General features: G+C 41.9%; 1 protein-coding gene across 4 annotated transcripts in view; it reads right to left on the reverse strand.

The window, feature by feature from the left end:
• LOC137383867 (TBC1 domain family member 22B-like) overlaps positions 1-19,575 on the reverse strand; it is a 509,534-nt gene that overhangs the window by 127,893 nt on the left and 362,066 nt on the right. For all 4 annotated transcript variants that reach the window (XM_068057201.1, XM_068057200.1, XM_068057198.1 and 1 more), the window contains one exon: positions 6,899-7,026. In XM_068057201.1, coding sequence (XP_067913302.1) covers positions 6,899-7,026 — 128 coding nt within the window. The remainder of the gene's footprint in view (positions 1-6,898; positions 7,027-19,575) is intronic.

A 19,575-nucleotide genomic window follows, 5' to 3' on the forward strand; every position in this document is an offset into this window, starting at 1 on the left:
CAATTTCAGTTGTATCCTGCACTATAGACCTCTGCTCTTCACCTTGGTGTGTTGGTAACAAATTTTTTTTTAAAAAGTTCTTCAAAAAGTTTTCAGACAAAACAATTGCATCTGAGAAAAAGTTACAACTAGGGAGAGAAAACAAGTAATGCAGTGAAAGGGATGAGTTCAGTTTGAATTTAATCTTCCATAAAAGTTGTGCATATACATTTTCTGTTTTAATAAGTGAGATTTCAGCTAGAAATCAATTCCTAAAGCAGAAAATCTTTACTTAAGTAAAAATCTTTACTTACGTAGTCTTCACAATTCTTAATGCCAGCACGCGTCACAGTGAAACTTATAGTGCACATTCTATTTGACATTTAAATGGCCTCATCCTAGTACTGGTGTTTTCTTATACTGATTGTGCAGAGCAGTTACAGAGCCAGGGTAACATACTAAGTAATTTACAAAAATACTACTGATTAAACTGAACCAGACTAGTTAAAAATCGTCAAATTTCAGCTCTTTTGAGTTTATCATTAATCAATGCTTAAGCCATTACTTTATATGAAATTAGAAAAAATACTTGAGTTAAAACATTGTAACAACAGTGTATTTGATAAATAACATTCCAGTATATTTCAGAATTTTTTTTGTTGATGGCTAGTAATAAATACATGAAATTTCTGAATGGAGTTATATTAACAAACACGGTTCTGTAGTCTTTCAAAATGCTATTAACTGCAAAGTAAGTGCAAAACACACCAACTTTTACAAATTAATTTCCTGTAACCTTCAAAATTCTATTAGTAACCACTTGTTTCAGGATTCTTCACATCCATTACTACTTAAATGTACTGATGACAGATAATGGAGTTATAATGGATGAGCAACATTAACAGTTCTTTTAAATTGAAAATCTGAGTTGAAGAACTGACTTCAAGATGAAAGACACTGTCATCATGATTCTTAGCACACCGAATGCTGGTTGGCAGTTCAGTGAATGGATTCCCATCTTGAGAATTTCAGTGGGGCAGCAGTTCTTAGAGGCATAAACAGGGCAGCAATACTCACAAAATCCTGTGATTTAAAGTAGGTCAGTGATTTGAGAAAAATAATTAAATTGAAGAAATTACAGGATTCACATCAGCAAGGCATAACTTAAACGCTGAAAATTTGTACACTGTTATACCTCAGAGTAAAAAAAAATCAATTAATAACTAATGGATTGAGAACATGATTTTGAAAAAAAAAATCAATACTAACCTTATGCACACAGCACGATTAATAATGAGCTCGTCATAACAACTTGCACTGCCCTATCATGGGCCTCCATATCTTTCTTTTCCAATATAGCTAGCAAAACTGGAAATGGCTTCTCCTCCCATGCCCTTAAGGTCATCTCTGGCTTGTCCCAATGGCCCTCTTTAGCTCCCTTCTACTTCCTATCTATATGCTGTCTGTCAGCAATATTGTCTGCAAGCACAAGGTTAGCTTCCATACATATGCCAACAACAACCAGCTTTCTCTGCCAACACCCACAGCTCCATAACTGCTGCTGTACTGTCTGACTGCTAGTCTAATAAAAAGGGCCAACCAGAATTTTATGGCACTGCAGAGGAGTGCAACAATTTTTTATCACTAATGTCCAAGTTAAGAACTATGAAGAATAACTTGATAAGTGCAAGCTCTTTAACCTTACAGAGATATCTGAGAGGAACTCTTAAGAGTTATAGAAAAGATATTTAAATAAAAATGAAACAATATAGAAACATGGAAAATAGCATCAGGAGTATTTGGCCCTTCGAGCATGCTCCGCCATTCATTATGATCATGGCTGATCATCCAACTCTGTAGCCTGTTCCCGCTTTTGCCCCATACTCTTTGATCCCTTTAGACCCAAGAGCTATATCTAACTCCTTTTTGAAAACATTCAATGTTTTGGCCTCAACTGCTTTCTGTGGTGGCGAATTCCACAGGCTCACCACTCTCTAGGTGAAGAAATTTCTCCTCATCTCAGTCCTGAAAGGTTTACCCCGTATCTTTAGACTATGACCCCTGGTTCTGGACTCCCCCACCATCGGGAACATCCTTCCTGCATCTACCCTGTCAAGTCCTGTTCGAATTTTATAGGTTTCTATGAGATCCCCCCCTCATTCTTCTGAACTCCAGCAAATATAATCCTAACTGACACAATCTATATGCTAGAGCAACAGAACAAGGCAGAATAAATGCAAAGCTGTGAATTGTGAAGAATAAAATTGAGGCAGATATCAGAGAGTACTTCTTTACATGGATGTTGATAACAGATTGTCAGGAAAAACAGTTGAGGTCAGGACAGTGGATTTATGTAAGAAAGAACTAGATTTTGTAATAGGAAGATGGTACTGTTCATATTTTGGAAGAATCAGACAAATAGACTAAATAAGCTTCTCCGCCTAAACTTGTGAAGTCATGGATAAGGCCGAACATCCTCCAACCCAACTATGCCAAAGCAATCCATTTTTTTCTTGACAACAAAGTTACATGCTGGCCCCAGACTCCAATCCCTTTCCCAGGTGCTCACTCAGGTTGAACCAAGCAATGAACAACCTTGTTGTAGTTTGACGCCAAGATGAACCTGAAACCTCACATCTAGTTCATCTTGAAGATCATGAATTTCCACTTTCTTAACTTGGCTCATTGCAGCCAAACACTACATTTTGTCACCTCCATGATGACATTGATGTTTTCCTCCATGGCCTCCCAAGGTCATACCTATACAAACTTCAACATAATCAGAACTGCATTACCCACATATTCATCTAGAACTCCTGTCTTCATCAAGTTATACTGGCTCCCTATGTCCCACATCAAGTCAATATTTGACTAAAATGAACAGAATTAATATTGAATCGCACCGTGCTTTATTAATTCTAACTATTGAATTCATATTCTTATACAATTTGAATGTTGAGTCAAAATGGCAATTCTGCACAGATACCCTCCAAAGAAAATAATTTTTTTTGAGTTGAACAACCTTCAGCCTTGGATAAAACCAAGAACTGAAAGAGAGCCTTATGCTTGATGGCACTGTGTATTCAACTTTCCAGTATTGACAGTCAAAGTATCCTTTAATTCTTTTCTTGGAGTGTTTGGGACCTTTAACATTGTTTTGTGTGGTCACGCATGTATAGTAACTTGTGCATTGCCTGAGCAGGGACTCCCAGGTTGCTGTGCAGCTTTACAAGGTACACTGTTGACAGTGCAACAGGTTATCTTGCTAAAAATTTTCACATGCTAAAATATTCTGCACAGAAAAGGTAAATGTTGTTTGTTTTTGTTGGTCTTCACTTTATTAGGCATTCTGTCAGACAGCATACAGAAACTTTTGAAAAGTTTTCAATAGAATTTAAATGTTTTTGAAAGGGGTGAAAAAAGCTTTAAAAAATTAAGGAAAGATTTCAGATATTAGAACGAAGGTTTTAGAGAGATTAAGTTATTTAGATCAAATTGTAAGTGTACTCCAGCAGTTATTCCAATAGCACATGTTTCCAGGAAGAAATTACAGTACAATAAACAAATGGTTTCTCAATGTTTAGCTGAAGGAAACTGTATAAAACTTGATGTCGGACAAACAGACCAACATCAAAGAAGCAATTTAAGGGTCAGGACAGTGGTGAAGAGGTGATTATAAGGGAGCATCACAGGGGGCCGCAGAATTGCTCGATACCAGAATCAGTTTGGTACTCTCAAAGAAAGCTGTTGCATACTTTATGCTAATATCACCTAAACTACAGACGTAAAACTGGAAAGATGCAAGTGCCACTCCACAATATAGACTGTGAACTTAACTGTGCCAAGTTGGTACAAGATTCTTGTATGTTGAATGCTGCTTCGTTAAATTATCAAGTGAAACCAAGCTAATGCAGAGATATTGTGATTCATACCATTGTTAACTGATGGCCTTTTGACAATTTAGAATTTGTTGATTTACATTAAGTTATCACCAATACTGAAGCTTACGATGGTACTATCTCCTGTATGATGCATATAGAAAAATAATGTTATTAATATACTTCTGTTTGATTCAGTCCTTGTTGACTCTGGCAGGTACAATGTGCTTCACTCAGTGCCCTCCCCTCACTTGCACAAAATCATAGAAGTCTCATCATTCTTATCCTTTTAAGTAAACTCACCAAGATTCTGGTCACCACTTTCATATTCCTTTATGACTTTTCCCATCCTACCTTAGGGATCTCCATACATTCCCACTCTTCGTTCCTCTGACATCAGGTTGCATCTTGCTCCTTGTTCTTTCTGTCCTTTTAGCCACTATGCCTCTCTGCAGTTCACTTCACCTTATTATGTCTTTTTTTTGTTTTCAAAAGTATTCACAAATCCTTTCCCATGATTGTTCCTTCACCTACCCTCAATTTGTGTCATTTCCCTCCTGCTCAGAATACACTGCTTTTCCATCTCTCAGTAAAGTACTTTGCTTTGCCTTTACTTACACGTGGCGCACTATAAAAATGTAAACTTCTATTTTAAAATTACATTTTAACCTCAGGTGACCTACTGAATTAACCTGGAATGAAATTATTAAAATATCAATCATATGTAACCACAGAATCATACAGCCCATAATGATTGTGCCGGCTCCTGGATAGAGCTATCTAACTAGTCCCACTGCTGCTATTTCGCTAAAGCCATCCAAATGTTCTCCCTTGAAGTATTTATCCAATTTCCTTTTGAAAGTCACTACTGAATCTGCTCCCACCACCCTTTTAGGCAGTCCAATCCAGACCAGAACTCACTGTATAAAAAATTTTCAACATGTCACCTCTGGTTCTTCTGCTAATCGCCTTAAACCTGTGCCCCAGTCATCGAACTGCAAACAGTTTCTCCTTATTTACTCTGTTTCAACTACTCAAAATCTTGAACATCTCTATCAAATCTCCTCTTAACCTTCTCTACTCTAAGGCGGACAACCCTAGCTTCTCCAGTCTCCACAACATAATTGACGTCTCTCATCCCTGGTACCATTTTCGTAAATCTCTTCCACAGCCTCGCTAAGGCATTGGCATCCTTTCTAAAGTGTGGTGCCTAGAAATGAGCACAATATTCTGGCTGAGGCCTAACTAGTGGTTTATAAAAGTTTAGCATAACTTCCTTGCTTTTGTACCTTTGCCTAGATTAATAAAGCCAGGGATCACATACGCTTTATAACAGCCTTTTCAACCTGGCCTGCCACTTTCAAAGATTTATACATACGCCCAGGTCTTTCTGTTTTTGCACTTCCTTTAAAATTGAACCATTTAATTTATATTGCCTCTCCTCATTCTTCCTACCAAAATGTATCACTTCACATTTCTCTGTGTTAAACTCCATCTGCCTTATGGCTGCACATTTCACTAGTTTGTCTATGTCCTCCTCAAATCTGCTATCTTCCTCACTGTATACGACATTCCTGAATTTTGTGTTGTCTACAAACTTTGAAATAACGCCCTGTATACCCAAGGCCAGACTATTAATACATATAAAAAGGAGTGATGGTCCCATTACTGACTCCTGGGGAACACCACTGTATACTTCCCTCCAGTCTGAAAAACAACTATTCACTACTCTCTGCTTTCTGTCCCTTAGCCAATTTCATATCCACACTGCCACTGGCTAGTTGCCCATTTTGCACTACTGGCAAAACTTCATCCCTATGATCATACACCCCACAATGAGAACATGGTTACTTGCAGAGGTATCCAAGGGATGCAGTGAGCCTAGGTCCTGTGAGATTACAACATCTAGCGGATCAGTGTTGAGGACGAACCGAAGCCAAGTATGAGGTGTGCCATAGTCTAATTGCACACAGAGAAGTGTGCAATACTCCAATTGCGCACAAGGGACTCAAAAGAACACAATTTGACGATGAGACGGAACAACAGGAGAACAACCAACACAGTGACAACATGCCTGCAAACCAAAAGCAGCCAAGGGTAAAATCCACATCACCAGAAGGTTATACCATTACCAGATCTAAAGAGTTGTCAGACCACTGAAACAATATATCATCCCACTGTGCTTAGTTATCATTAGACTTTGTCACCTTAAAATGGCACAATTCTACTGTTACCAGCACAATACATTGTGTTTTACATGGTATCCTGTTACTGGCCTTACATAACATTGACTTACCATAAACAGAACCACAGGACATGTGCTGGGAGATACAAAAGAGCAAGGGTCCCAGGACTAACTGATCTCATGAAGTATGACAACATGAAAATGTAAGTTAGCGAGTACTGAGAATATCTTCAAAAGCAGTTAAAGTCTGTGTTAAAAGTGCACTGATGCACAATATTGTTCGAGATATGCCAGGTTATGAACTCCTTTATCAATGCATAGCACTATATATTCACATGATTGGAAAGCAGAAATAATCCATGTCTTCTTAACAAGACATTTATCCCTGATATGAATTAGACATGTTTTTTGTAACTATGCATTTTATACATTTATCTCATTAATAAAATTTAAAACAGTCACTGCACATGCTAAACTAGTAAATAATCACCGCACCTAATTCACATCTGTTATTACTCAAATCATCAGAATAAATTACTCAAGATGAAAGAGATCATAGGTCCATAAACCAGATATACCATCAGATCATGGCCTATATTCAACTTAAAGATCCTATCTTGCAATTAAATGAGTGTAGTTCTTAACTATTTTTCTTACATAATGGAACATCGGATGCACAAGCCCAAATCACTGCTGTTAGAAACTTTGTTTATTTACTGGCAACATTTAATGCATTGGTTTAAACTGGTTTACATTTTAACTAGCATTAAAGGGCACCTTTTCCTCCCCATCAATGATGAGCTGCTTTAACATATAGACTAATCGTGGAGCATTAATATAGTTCTGCAACATTCACCTGGTATGTGTCCCAAAGTCGGATGGTGCATCGGAGAGGCAGCTCCCGCATCAGCAAGTTATTCATCCAACGGAATGCAAACTGCAGGTACTCTACCTCATATTTTCTGAAGTGAGTGTGCACTTGCTCTGTGGGAAAAAATTGTTTGCAGTAGTTAGTGTATGAGATATACCTTCATCGAAAAAAAATTCCCATGACTCATCTGAGGTAAAGGGAGCATGCAGCTGCATCAGGGAACAGCAGGTTCCAGGTTCAATTGCTTGTCTATACCAGGTTGGCTAATTTCAATCAAAAAGTCACTGGTTTCCATACCTGCGACTATGGAATGAAAAATTGTTTAGATTTACGATCTTAACTTCTATCTAGTGTTATGAAAGTGATTCTGTGTTTGTGAAAATTTTTTTTTGAGGAATTCATTGTCAAACTGAAGAAATGTTGGACCAGCTATTTTTTCAAGCGGGTCATCAAGAGGACACTGAAAGAACTAGTTTGGCAACAATGTTTACTGGTTGTCACATGACTCAAATTAAAAGTAGAACAGAAACCCTGGTAATTTGTGAAGATGTGTGCAGAGAAGTGACAGTTGTGCACCTCTCTACAGGGCAAGCCCAGGAGGAGAAGTGCACACCTGAGAGAGCAGCAAACTCGCAAGCTTTTAGTTGCAGTGTCAGTGTTTACCTTCTAGAATGAGATAAAGCTAGCCTGCTGCTGCTGAAGTGTCACGAAGGAAGAGGCCAGATTCTTGCAGAATGTTTAAAGAAAGCCCTACCAAATTAATTCTCAATGCTGCAGATGAAAAGAACTGTTCTAACAGATCCCAGTGACCTGTCTACATGTACTTGGAGGCTAGACTGTATGCCAGTTTTGGAACACAACATATCTCATCTGCTGTTTTCTTCAAAAATGAGCTAGTATTCAGCCCAAGTGTTTTTTGGTCTGTAACAGAGCTCTGAATAAAAATCTCTTATTTTTCCAGTTAACCGGTATGTGTGTATGTGTATGTGTGGGGCTATGGTAAAAGGGGAACTTTAAAATTTCGATCTGTGTGTTTATATTTTACTTCATTACTGGTTAAGACTCGTTTTATAATAACCTGATAATTTTGTTGTTCATTAAAGAAACCTTGTTAGTGTGTTTTATTCTGGGAGCAATAGAGTATATAACTGACCATATCGGTAAGTGGAAAATTTAAACATATGTTGCGACCTGTGGAGAAGTGGAACTAGAATAAACAGTGCACTTCTCCTTCTTCAGTCGCAACACTAGTAATGCCTGCTAGATATGTGGACGTTTGAGTGCATATTCTGCTCAGTAGAGCAGATGGAGTATGTGGGAAAATGTGAAATTGTCCATTTTGGCAGGAAGGATAAAAAAGCGTATATTCTAAATGGTGAGGGATTGCAGAGTTCTGAAATGCAGAGGAATCTGGGTGTCCTAGTGCATGAATCGCGAAAGGTTAGTATGCAGGTACAGCAAGTAATTAGGAAAGCTAATAAAATGTTATTGTTTAATGCGAGAGGAATTGAATACAAAAGTAGGGAGGTTATAGAACATAGAACAGTACAACACAGTACAGGCCCTTTGGCCCACGATGTTGTGCCGACCCTTTAACCTACTCTAAGATCAAACTAACTACCTACCCTTCATTCTACTATCATCCATGTACCTATCCAAGTGTTGCTTAAATGTCCCTAATGTATCTGCTTCTACTACCACCGCTGACAGTGCATTCCACGCACCCACCACTCTCTGTGTAAAGAACCTACCTCTGACATCTCCCCGAAACCTTCCTCCAATCACCTTAAAATTATGCCTCCTGGTGATAGCTCTTTCCGCCCTGGGAAAAAGTCTCTGGCTATCCACTCTATCTATGCCTCTCATCATCTTGTACCCCTCTATCAAGTCACCTCTCATCCTTCTTCGCTCCAATGAGAAAAGCCCTAGCTCCCTCAACCTTTCTTCATAAGACATGCCCTCCAGTCCAGACAGCATCCTGGTAAATCTCCTCTGCACCCTCTCTAAAACTTCCACATCCTTCCGATAATGAGGCGACCAGAACTGAACACAATATTCCAAGTGTGGTCTAACCAGGGCTTTATAGAGCTGCAGCATAACCTCGCGGCTCTTAAACTCAATCCCCCTGTTAATGAAAGCTAACACACCATACGCCTTCTTAACAACCCTATCAACTTGGGTGGCAACTTTGAGGGATCTATGGACATGGACCCCAAGATCCCTCTGTTCCTCCACACTGCCAAGAATCCTGTCTTTAAGCCTGTATTCTGCATTCAAATTTGACCTTCCAAAATGAATCACTTCACACTTTTCCAGGTTGAACTCCATCTGCCACTTCTCAGCCCAGCTCTGCATCCTGTCAATGTCCTGTTGCAACCTACAACAGCCCTCCACACTAACCACAACTCCAGCAACCTTTGTGTCATCGGCAAACTTACTAACCCAGCCTTCCACTTCCTCATCCAAGTCATTTATAAAAATCACAAAGAGCAGAGGTCCCAGAACAGATCCCTGCGGAACACCACTGGTCACCGAGCTCCAGGCTGAATACTTTCCATCTACTACCACCCTCTGTCTTCTATGGGCCAGCCAATTCTGTATCCAGACAGCCAAATTTCCCTGTATCCCATGCCTCCTTACTTTCTGAATGAGCCTACCATGGGGAACCTTATCAAACGCCTTGCTAAAATCCATATACACCACATCAACTGCTCTTGTTTTGTCACATCCTCGAAGAATTCAATAAGGCTTGTGAGGCATGACCTGCCCCTCACAAAGCCATGCTGACTATCTCTAATCAAACTATGCTTTTCCAAATAATCATAAATCCTGTCTCTCAGAATCCTCTCCAATAATTTGCCCACCACCGACGTAAGACTGACTGGTCTGTAATTCCCAGGGTTATCCCTATTCCCTTTCTTGAACAAGGGAATAACATTTGCCATCCTCCAATCATCTGGTACTACTCCAGTGGACAGTGAGGACGCAAAGATCATCGCCAAAGGCGCGGCAATCTCTTCCCTCGCTTCCCGTAATAACCTTGGGTATATCCCGTCTGGCCCCGGGGACTTATCTATCCTCATGTCTTTCAAAATTTCCATCACATCCTTCTTCTTAACATCAACCTGTTCGAGCATATCAGCCTGTTTCACACTGCCCTCACAAACGACAAGGTCCGTCTCACTAGTGAATACTGAAGCAAAGTATTCATTAAGGACCTCCCCTACCTCCTCCGACTCCAGGCACAAGTTCCCTCCACTATCCCTGATCGGCCCTACCCTCACTCTGGCCATTCCTCACATAAGTGTAGAACGTATGCTACAGTTATACAGGGCATTGGTGAGACCACATCTGGAGTACTTTCTACAGTATTGGTCTCCTTATTTAAGGAAGGATGTAAATGCGTTGGAAGCAGTTCACAGAAGGTTTACTAGACCAATACCTAGAATGGGTGGGTTGTCTTATGAGGAAAGGTTGGATAGGATAGGCTTGTATCCACTGGAGTTTGGAAGAGTTAGAGGCGACTTGACAGGGTGGATGTGGAAAAGATGTTTCGTCTTGTGGGAGGATCTAGAACTAGGGATCACTGTTTAAAAATAAGTCGTCGCCCATTTAAGGCTGAGGTGAGGAGAAATTCTTTTTCTCTGAGGGTCGTGAGTCTTTGGAACACACTTCCTCAAAAGGCAGTGGAAGCAGAGTCTTTGAATATTGTTAAGGCAGAAGTAGACAGATTCTTGATAAGCAAGGGGGTGAAAGGTTATCAGGGGTAGGCGGGAATGTGGAGTTGAGGTTACAATCAGATCAGCCATGATCTTGTTGAATGGCACAGCATGCTCGAAGGACCGAGTGGCCGACTCCTGCTCCTAATTCATATGTATGTATGTTCGTATGTTCAGTTGTTTTGCTTCCCATCGTTGGATATCCTACCCAATACTTAGCATCAAAACTCACACGGCATTTGGGCAATGTACCCGAGTGCACCATTGTAAATGTACCACTCCAGGAATCAATAGGGACAGTTTATATCTCTGTACTGCTATGTTTTACCTCAAAAAATATTTTTGAAAAACATTATGCTGATTTTTCATTTGAGACCCACCAAATGTAATTTTTGAGCAGGCCTCAAATTAGGCAGCCAGTGCTCCTGTCTGAAATGGTGGGCAGGGGGGAGGAATCTCATTACAATGTTTAAATCAGAGCCTTATGTTGTAATTCGGATATTGATGCAATTTTGAGTGGATTGCAAACTCTACCAAGTGGAATGAAATACTGAGTTGCTGAACAAGAAGCTCCACCTGGCTTTACAAAAATCATCTTGTCTGCTGCCAATCCTTCCAGGGCCCCTCAACTTCCTCCCCTTCCCCTCCTTCCTGCAGGCACATGTACGTTCGTTGGTTCCTGGCTCCTAACAAACCCCCCCAACCTGTGCCTCAAATTTATTCTTATTCTTGCACTTAAATCCTTTCAATCTCTCATGCCTCTCTAACACTGCTGTCCTACAACCTGACAAAAACTCAGAACTCTCCATTCTTCCGATTTTGTGCTTTTGGATATCCCTCCTCCCTTTATCCCACCATTGGCAGCCACGCTGTGATGGAATCCATGGCTGCAAAGCTTGTTTTTTTTTTAAAGACCCTAACTGAGAGGGAAACTAGAATTAAAACTGAAACGGGAACCAAAACTGAAACAGAAGGTGGAAAAACTACTTAAGTTTCCAGGGAATCTGACACTAGCTAGAACCTGATAAATGGAGACAGAGCCCTCCCAGACCAGGCGCAGGAGTGGAGAGCCAGCAAGCAGAAGAAAGTGAAGACTGAATCCAGGAGCTGTTTCTGTTACTTAAGGTAGTCGACTAACCAGACCTGGCCATACAGTGCACAGAGTAAAGGGAACCCTGGTAAATCCACACCATCAAGACTGTCATCAGCAGAGATGAGGAGGTTCTGGAGAAGTGCGCCTTGTGAGGAAGACTGCACCTATGGAGTTCAGATCGAGAGAGAATTGCTGTTGGAAGAAGAGGAGCACCAAAATCCTTGAAGAAAGGAGCTGACAATCTAACTGAGGAATTCCAGGGTTGTGAAGAACTGTGTAACTTTAATTGTTGCCATATATATTGGGGGGATTGCCCAGTGAAACCATGAGACCCATCTCTGTTGTATCTGATAGGGAAGGTGTAATTTATAATATATAGACCATGATCTGTCTGTTGCTTTATGTTTAATTTATGGTGGTTTTGGTTTGAGTGTTATAGTAAAATTTCTCAAAGTGGATTGGTGGGTTCACTTCTTTCCGTTTGTTAGTGGTCTCCACGGGGATCACAACTATACCTTCAGCCATCTAAGTCCTACATTCTAAAATGCCCTCCCGAAACTCCTTCACCTCCCTCTCCCCTTAAAACTCAAGCGTTTGAGATTCACTCCATGTTGTCAGGAAGACCCCCACCTGCCAAGAATGAGGCATATTAATTTTGTCATATGAACATTAATTTTAAACTGTTGCTGGAGTGAAGAAATGATTTATTCAAAGAGATCACCAGACATTTGGCTGGAGGACATTTGCATACTAAGAGACAGTGCTTGGAGAGACAAAACAACTACTCCCTAGTCCAATTAACCCAAATGGATTTTGATCACCAGACACTGAAGAAAGAAAGCTCGCAATCCAGTGTCTGCTGAGATGGAGAATCCACAAATGCAGGAGTGGTTAAACCAACTGGTCACATGACTAACCTGCTGGCCCAAGCTTTTTGAACGACACACAGGACTGTTTGAAGACAGACTGCAGATTGCAACTGAACCTGGAACAAGACAGCCTCTCTCCTGGCTGGCTCTCTCTCGCTTTCTCACAAACTTCCGGACCCAATGAAGTTGCTTAAGCCTCAAGAGAGAAAAGACTCCTAAATCAAAACAAGTTAAAGCGTGCACTGGGCCCCAACCAACAGCAAGGCTTACTGGCCACCAAAGACTCCACATTGAACTCAAAGGACTGTAAATACACCCAGCTATTGCCTCAAACTTTTCCCCTTTATCTTTTCTACTTCTTCTGTCTCTATCTGCGTGTGTTTATATCAGGTATGCATGCTAGCATGGTCGCATCGCATATTCGTAGTCATTAACTAGATTAGAGTTTAAGGTTAATAAATGTCCACCTTTCTTGTTTAAATCTAAGAAAACCTGTCTGATTCATTTCTTTTCCTTATAATCAGAAAGCAGTGAACAAGGATTCACAGAGGGGGAGCTAAAACATGGTGTTTTTAAGATTACACCCTGTTACGGTTAAACCAGGCAAAGGCTGAGAGGGAACCCCTAGACCCCTTTCTCACCTAGTTGTAACAATGTGATATCAAGAAACGGCTGAAGGCACTGGAAACTGCAAAGGTTATGGGCCCTGACAACATTACGGCAATAGTACTGAAGACTTGTGCTCTAGAACTAGCCGTCCCCCCCGCCCCAGCCAAGCTGTTCAGTACAGCTACAACACTGGCATTGAGCTGGCAATGTGGAATATTGCCCAGGTATGTCCTGACCACAATTATGTGCTATCTTGTCTTGGAAGACAACAAGTGGTGAATGAATGTATTGGGAGGTAGGTTTGTGTGTGTGTGTGATGCCTCACATAGTTGAAGAGCTGTGCGATGTATCTGAGGTGTGAAGGAAGCAATAGTTATTGCTCAGCAATAGCCTGCTCACTGACGCTCCGTTTGGGTTCCGCCAGGGCCACTCAGCTCCTGATCTCATTAAAGCCTTGGCCCAAACATGGACAAAAGAGATTAACTCAATAGGTGAGGTGAGAGTGACTGCCCTTGACATCAAGGCAAAATTTGACCGGGTATGGCATCAAGGAGCCCTAACAAAATTGGAGTCAATGGGAATCAGGGGGAAAACTCTCTGTTGGTTGAAGTCATACCTAGCACAAAGGAAGGTGGTTGTGGCTGTTGGAGATCAATCATTTCAGTCCCAGGATATCACTGGAGTTCCTCAGAGTAGTGTTCTAGGCCCAACCATCTTCAGCTCCTTCATCAATGACCCTCACTCCATCATAAGGTCAGAAGGGGGATATGTTCTCTGATGATTGTATGATGCTCAGTAACATTTGCGACTCCTCAGATACTGAAGCAGTCCGTGTCCATATGCAGCAAGACCTGGACAACATCCAGGCTTGGGCTGATAAGTGACAAGTAACATTCATGCCACACAAGTGCCAGGCAATGACCATCTCAAACGAGAGAGAATCTAACCATCTCCCCTTGATGTTCAATGGCATTACCATCACTGAATCCCCCACTATCAACATTCTGGGGATTACCACTGACCAGAAACTGGACCAGCTACATAAATGCTGTGGCTACAAAAGGAGGTCAGAGGCTTGGAATTCTGTGGCGAGTAACTCACCTCCTGTCTCCCCAATGCCTGTCCACCATCTACAAAACATAACTTCCCATGAACGAATAAAAAATGCTTTCAAATATCTCCTTTGTTTTAACATTCATTTTTTTTTTACTTACATCTCCGTGAAGCACCTTGGGACATTTATCTCTATTAAATGCAATCTGTCAGAGCTGAACATGAGACGTTAAGACAATGTAGTCTTTAAGTGGAGTTCAAGCGCAAGGCATACATGGACCACAGTGTACAGACACAATTCAGTCCATGTTCGAAAATCAGAAATTCTGTGCGTATTTAAATAATACTGTAATTTGATATTATTTGCAGTTAATTAGGAAAAGTTACAGGAAACGAGAAGCAGAGAAAAGCAGTTGGTTGGAGCATACGAGTTTCACTGCAGTACAGGTGAGGACTTGGAAGACACAAAAGTAAAGCTTTGCAGTGCCACTACTGGCGGTATAATTACAGCATTACAACCTTACATAGACAATTCCATTATAAATGTGGACATATTAATTTATAATGCTTGAAATTGATACAGAAGTTTGACAAAACATATCCAGAGGAAATGATGCTTTGTAAACTGGAACTTTTCAGACACAAGGGGAGTTAAATTGGGCCGTATAGCACTCTCGTCCAGGCACTATGCAGGTAAAAATTGTATCAGATATGCACGTGTGTGCACTCCCATTAGGAAGTAAGCAGGACGCCATCTTGGCAAAGAGGCTTGGCAGTGCATCTGGGCCGAATGATTGCTGGAAGCATGCAGAGCAGGGAGATTATGATGCAGATTAGTGTGCAATGATGGTTTGAAGCCACCATTCCAGCCAATGTCCTGTTGTAACGTTGTACAGATGAATACTGCATTAGATGGCATGACATGGCTATTTAAATGGATCACAAAGTAATTTCTGGCTTCTGGTGCAAACATACACATTTTGCAGGTTTCCTATACTTGGCTAAAGTTTAAATACAGGAAGTGGTCTGGCTGGTCTTGCAGTACCTTTTGGGTCATTTGAAATAATTTGCTGAAAAAGCTGTTTCCAACCAATGAACAGTTGATAGCAAGCAGCAATCGTGGAAATCAGCTAACAGCAAGAAATTAACATCCTGCCTGCAGTGGAACGAATGAGCGTGGGTTAATTATGGATTATGATCCCCACACCTGTTTTCAGGGCTTATACAATTTCACTCTCAAGATTTTTTTCAGTTATTATGTATAGAATGACAGCATGGAGTGGGCTTCACCATCAGAAACTCTTTGCTCAGCATGATAGAGCCACCTTCAAATGGCTCGGAACACATACTGTCCATCCGACTGCTCACCACCTCTGGTCCAGTACACCTACTCAGCATCTATGCTCCAACACTGCTCCCCACTTGAAGCTAAAGACCAGTTCTATGAGGAACTCCATGATATCATTAGTATCATTCCCAATACCAAACACTTGCTCCTGCTGGGGGACTGTAACGCCAGGGTTGGGGCCGACCACGACACGTGGCCCTCCTGCCTTGGGCGCTATGGCATTGGAAGGATGAATGAGAATGGACAGAGAATGCTGGAGTTGTGTATCTATCACAACCTCTGCATCACCAACTCGTTCTTTCATACTAAACCCGGTCACCAGGTTTCATGGAGGCACCCAAGATCACGTCGTTGCCACCAGCTGGACCTCATCGTCACAAGGCGAGCCTCTATAAACAGTGTCCAAATCACACGCAGCTTCCAAAGTGTGGACTGCGACACCGATCACTCCCTGGTGTGCAGCAAGGTTAGACTCCAACCAAAGAAGCTACATCACTCCAAGCAGAAGGGCTGCCCGTGCATCAACACTAACAGAACTTCTTATCCACAGCTGTCACATAAGTTCCTAAATTCACTTGAAAAAGCCCTTCAAAACACTCCTATAGCGGTTGCAGAGACCAAGTGGGCCCACATCAGAGACGCCATCTATGACTCAGCAATGACCACCTATGGCAAACTTGAGAAGCAGAATGCAGACAGGTTTCAATCTCACTTTGAAGAGCTGGAACCTGTCATAGCCGCAAAGCGCATTGCACTGCTAAACTACAAGAAAGCCCCCTCTGAGTTAACATCCGTAACACTTAAAGTAGCCAGAAGCGCTGTGCAAATGACTACTGGCAACACCTACGCAGTCTATTCAGCTGCCCTCCGACACCGGAAACATCAGAGGAATGTATGATGGCCTTAAGAGAGCTTTTGGGCCAACCATCAAGAAGATTGCTCCCCCCCACCCTTCAAGTCTAAATCAGGTGACACAATCACTGACCAATGCAAGCAAATGCACCGCTGGGTGGTGCACTACCTAGAACTGTACTCCAGGGAAAATGCTGTCGCTGAGACCGCCCTCCATGCAGCCCAGTCTCTGCCAGTCATGGATGATCTGGACGAACAGCCAACAAAATCGGAACTCAGTGATGCCATTGATTCTCTAGCCAGTGGAAAAGCCCATGGGAATGACGGCATTACCCCTGAAATAATCAAGAGTGCCAAGCCTGCTATACTCTCAGCACTCCACGAACTGCTTTGCCTGTGCTGGGATGAGGGAGCAGTACCACAGGACATGCGCGATGTCAATATCATTACCCTCTTTAAGAACAAGGGTGACCGCGGTGACTGCAACAACTACCGTGGAATCTCCCTGCTCAGCATAGTGGAGAAAGTCTTCCCTCGAGTCATTTTAAACAGGCTCCAGAAGCTTGCTGAGCGTGTCTACCCTGAGACACAGTGTGGCTTTCAAGCAGAGAGATCCACCATTGACATGCTGTTCTCCCTTCGCCAGCTAGAGGAGAAATGCTGTGAACAACAGATGCCCCTCTACATTGCTTACATAGATCTCACCAAAGCCTTTGACCTCGTCAGCAGACATGTGGTCTCTTCAGACGACTAGCAAAGATTGGATGTCCACCAAAGCTAGTATGCATCATCACCTCATTCCATGACAATATGAAAGGCACAATTCAGCATAGCGGTGCGTCATCAGACCTCTTTCCTATCCTGAGTGGCGTGAAACAGGGCTGTGTTCTCGCACCTACACTGTTTGGGATCTTCTTCTCCCTGCTGCTCTCACATGCTTTCAAGTCTTCAGAAGAGGGAATTTTCCTCCACACAAGATCAGATGGCAGGTTGTTCAACCTTGCCCATCGAAGAGCGAAGACCAAAGTATGGAAGCTCCTCATCAGGGAACTCCTCTTTGCTGACGATGCTGCATTAACATCCCACACAGAAGAGTGTCTGCAGAGACTCATCAACAGGATTGTGGCTGCCTGCAACGAATTTGGCCTAACCATCAACCTCAAGAAAACGATCATGGGACAGGACGTCAGAAATGCTCCATCCATCAATATTGGCGACCACGCTCTGAAAGTAGTTCAAGAGTTCACCTACCTAGGCTCAACTATCACCAGTAACCTGTCTCTCAATGCAGAAATCAACAAGCGCATGGGAAACACGCCTGCTGCTATGTCCAGACTGACCAAGAGAGTGTGGGAAAATGGCACACTGACACGGAACACAAAAGTCCAAGTATATCAAGCCTGTGCCCTCAGTGCCTTGCTCTACGGCAGCGAAGCCTGGACAACATGTCAGCCAACAGCGACGTCTCAATTCATTCCATCTTCTCTGCCTCTGGAGAATCCTTGGCATCAGGTGGCAGGACTGTATCTCCAACGCAGAAGTCCTCGAGGCAGCCAACATCCCCAGCATAAACACTCTACTGAGCCAGCGGCGCTTGTGATGGCTTGGCCATGTGAGCCGCATGGAAGATGGCAGGATCCCCAAGGACACATCGTCACTGGTATCAGACCCACCGGCCGTCCGTGTCTGCGCTTTAAAGACGTCTGCAAACGCGACATGAAGTCCTGTGACATTGGCTACAGGTAGTGGGAGTCAGTTGCGAGTGATCGCCAGAGCTGGTGGACAGCCACAAAGGCGGGGCTAAAGTGTGGCGAGTCGAAGAGACTTAGTTGTTGGCAGGAAAAAAGACAGAAGCGCAAGGAGAGAGCTAACTGTGTAACTAATTTTAGCTGCAGCACCTGTGGAAGAGTCTGTCACTCTAGAATTGGCCTTTATAGCCACTCCAGGCGCCACTTCACAAACCACTGACCACCTCCAGGCACTTACCCATTGTCTCTTGAGACAAGGAGGCCAAAGAAGAATGTATAGAAAAGCCACTGGGACATTCAAAAGAACCATCATCATTACACTAGCTCTGTAAAGAATATTCCACACCATATATTTTCTAGCACAGCGAAACATTCCCTTCGTAAATTTGTAAGAGATCCTGCTCTGTTTTGTTTTCCATTTTTATGGAATTAAGTCGGTCAGATTTCTTGGATGGGAGTCAATGCTTGGCACATGGGGATTCTAACGAGACAGATTTTTTTTTTTTTTACAGAAATCAGTGTTAATGTAAGATTGAATAATAAACGGAACACTGTTTCTAAACATTTTTTTTTACAATGTCGCTCTGCTCATAGCATGCACCATGGGCAATTATAAGGAATGAAGTATTTCAACAATTTGCCACTTCTGTTACTGGATGAGAACAACAATAGAGTTCACATTCGATAGCTGTGAAGACACTGCAAATTGAATCAGGCATCTCTTCAAGGTTCAGATAAAATTGAATCTACTCTCCACTCACAGCAGTAAATTGCAATTTTGTAAAAAGTGTATGAGGCTTTTTATAGTGCTGAACCAGCATTCACAACAGGGAGATTGCAGACGTAGTGAAAACAGTTTTACTGTTAACAACAGTCTGCCTCTGCGCTTAAAAATAAAATCATGTTCCTTTCTGGTTTTATACTAGGCCTCCGCATTAACTGTATGACAAGCATGTGTGACATATGTAAGCAAGTCAACTTCACTGCTTGGTTTCTCTAGAAATCAATTTTTTTTCGTCATTTCCCAAAGGGTTAACAAGCAGGATTGAACAGACTTTCTTTATAATTCAATCTGACAGCTGCCAGATTCTGTGTTTTTTAATTCCACTCGTTTTAATACAGTTGCTGCTGCACTGATTTTTTTCCTTCGAGCAAAATGCAGGTTTGAGCCATCTGCTTGAAAATGTAACTCCTGTGTATTCATAAAAGTCTTCAGTTGAAATGTACCAACAGGCTCAAGAGCTACGAATGAAAAGGGAGTTTTACAGCAGTTGTTTTTCCCCTCACTTAAAAATTCACATGTATGCATAGACTGTATTTACTACAATGATAAATGCCAGCAAAAGTTACATAATTTCACTGTTACATTGC

Source organism: Heterodontus francisci, chromosome 25 (genome assembly GCF_036365525.1).
Source record: "Heterodontus francisci isolate sHetFra1 chromosome 25, sHetFra1.hap1, whole genome shotgun sequence".
NCBI lineage: Eukaryota > Metazoa > Chordata > Chondrichthyes > Heterodontiformes > Heterodontidae > Heterodontus > Heterodontus francisci.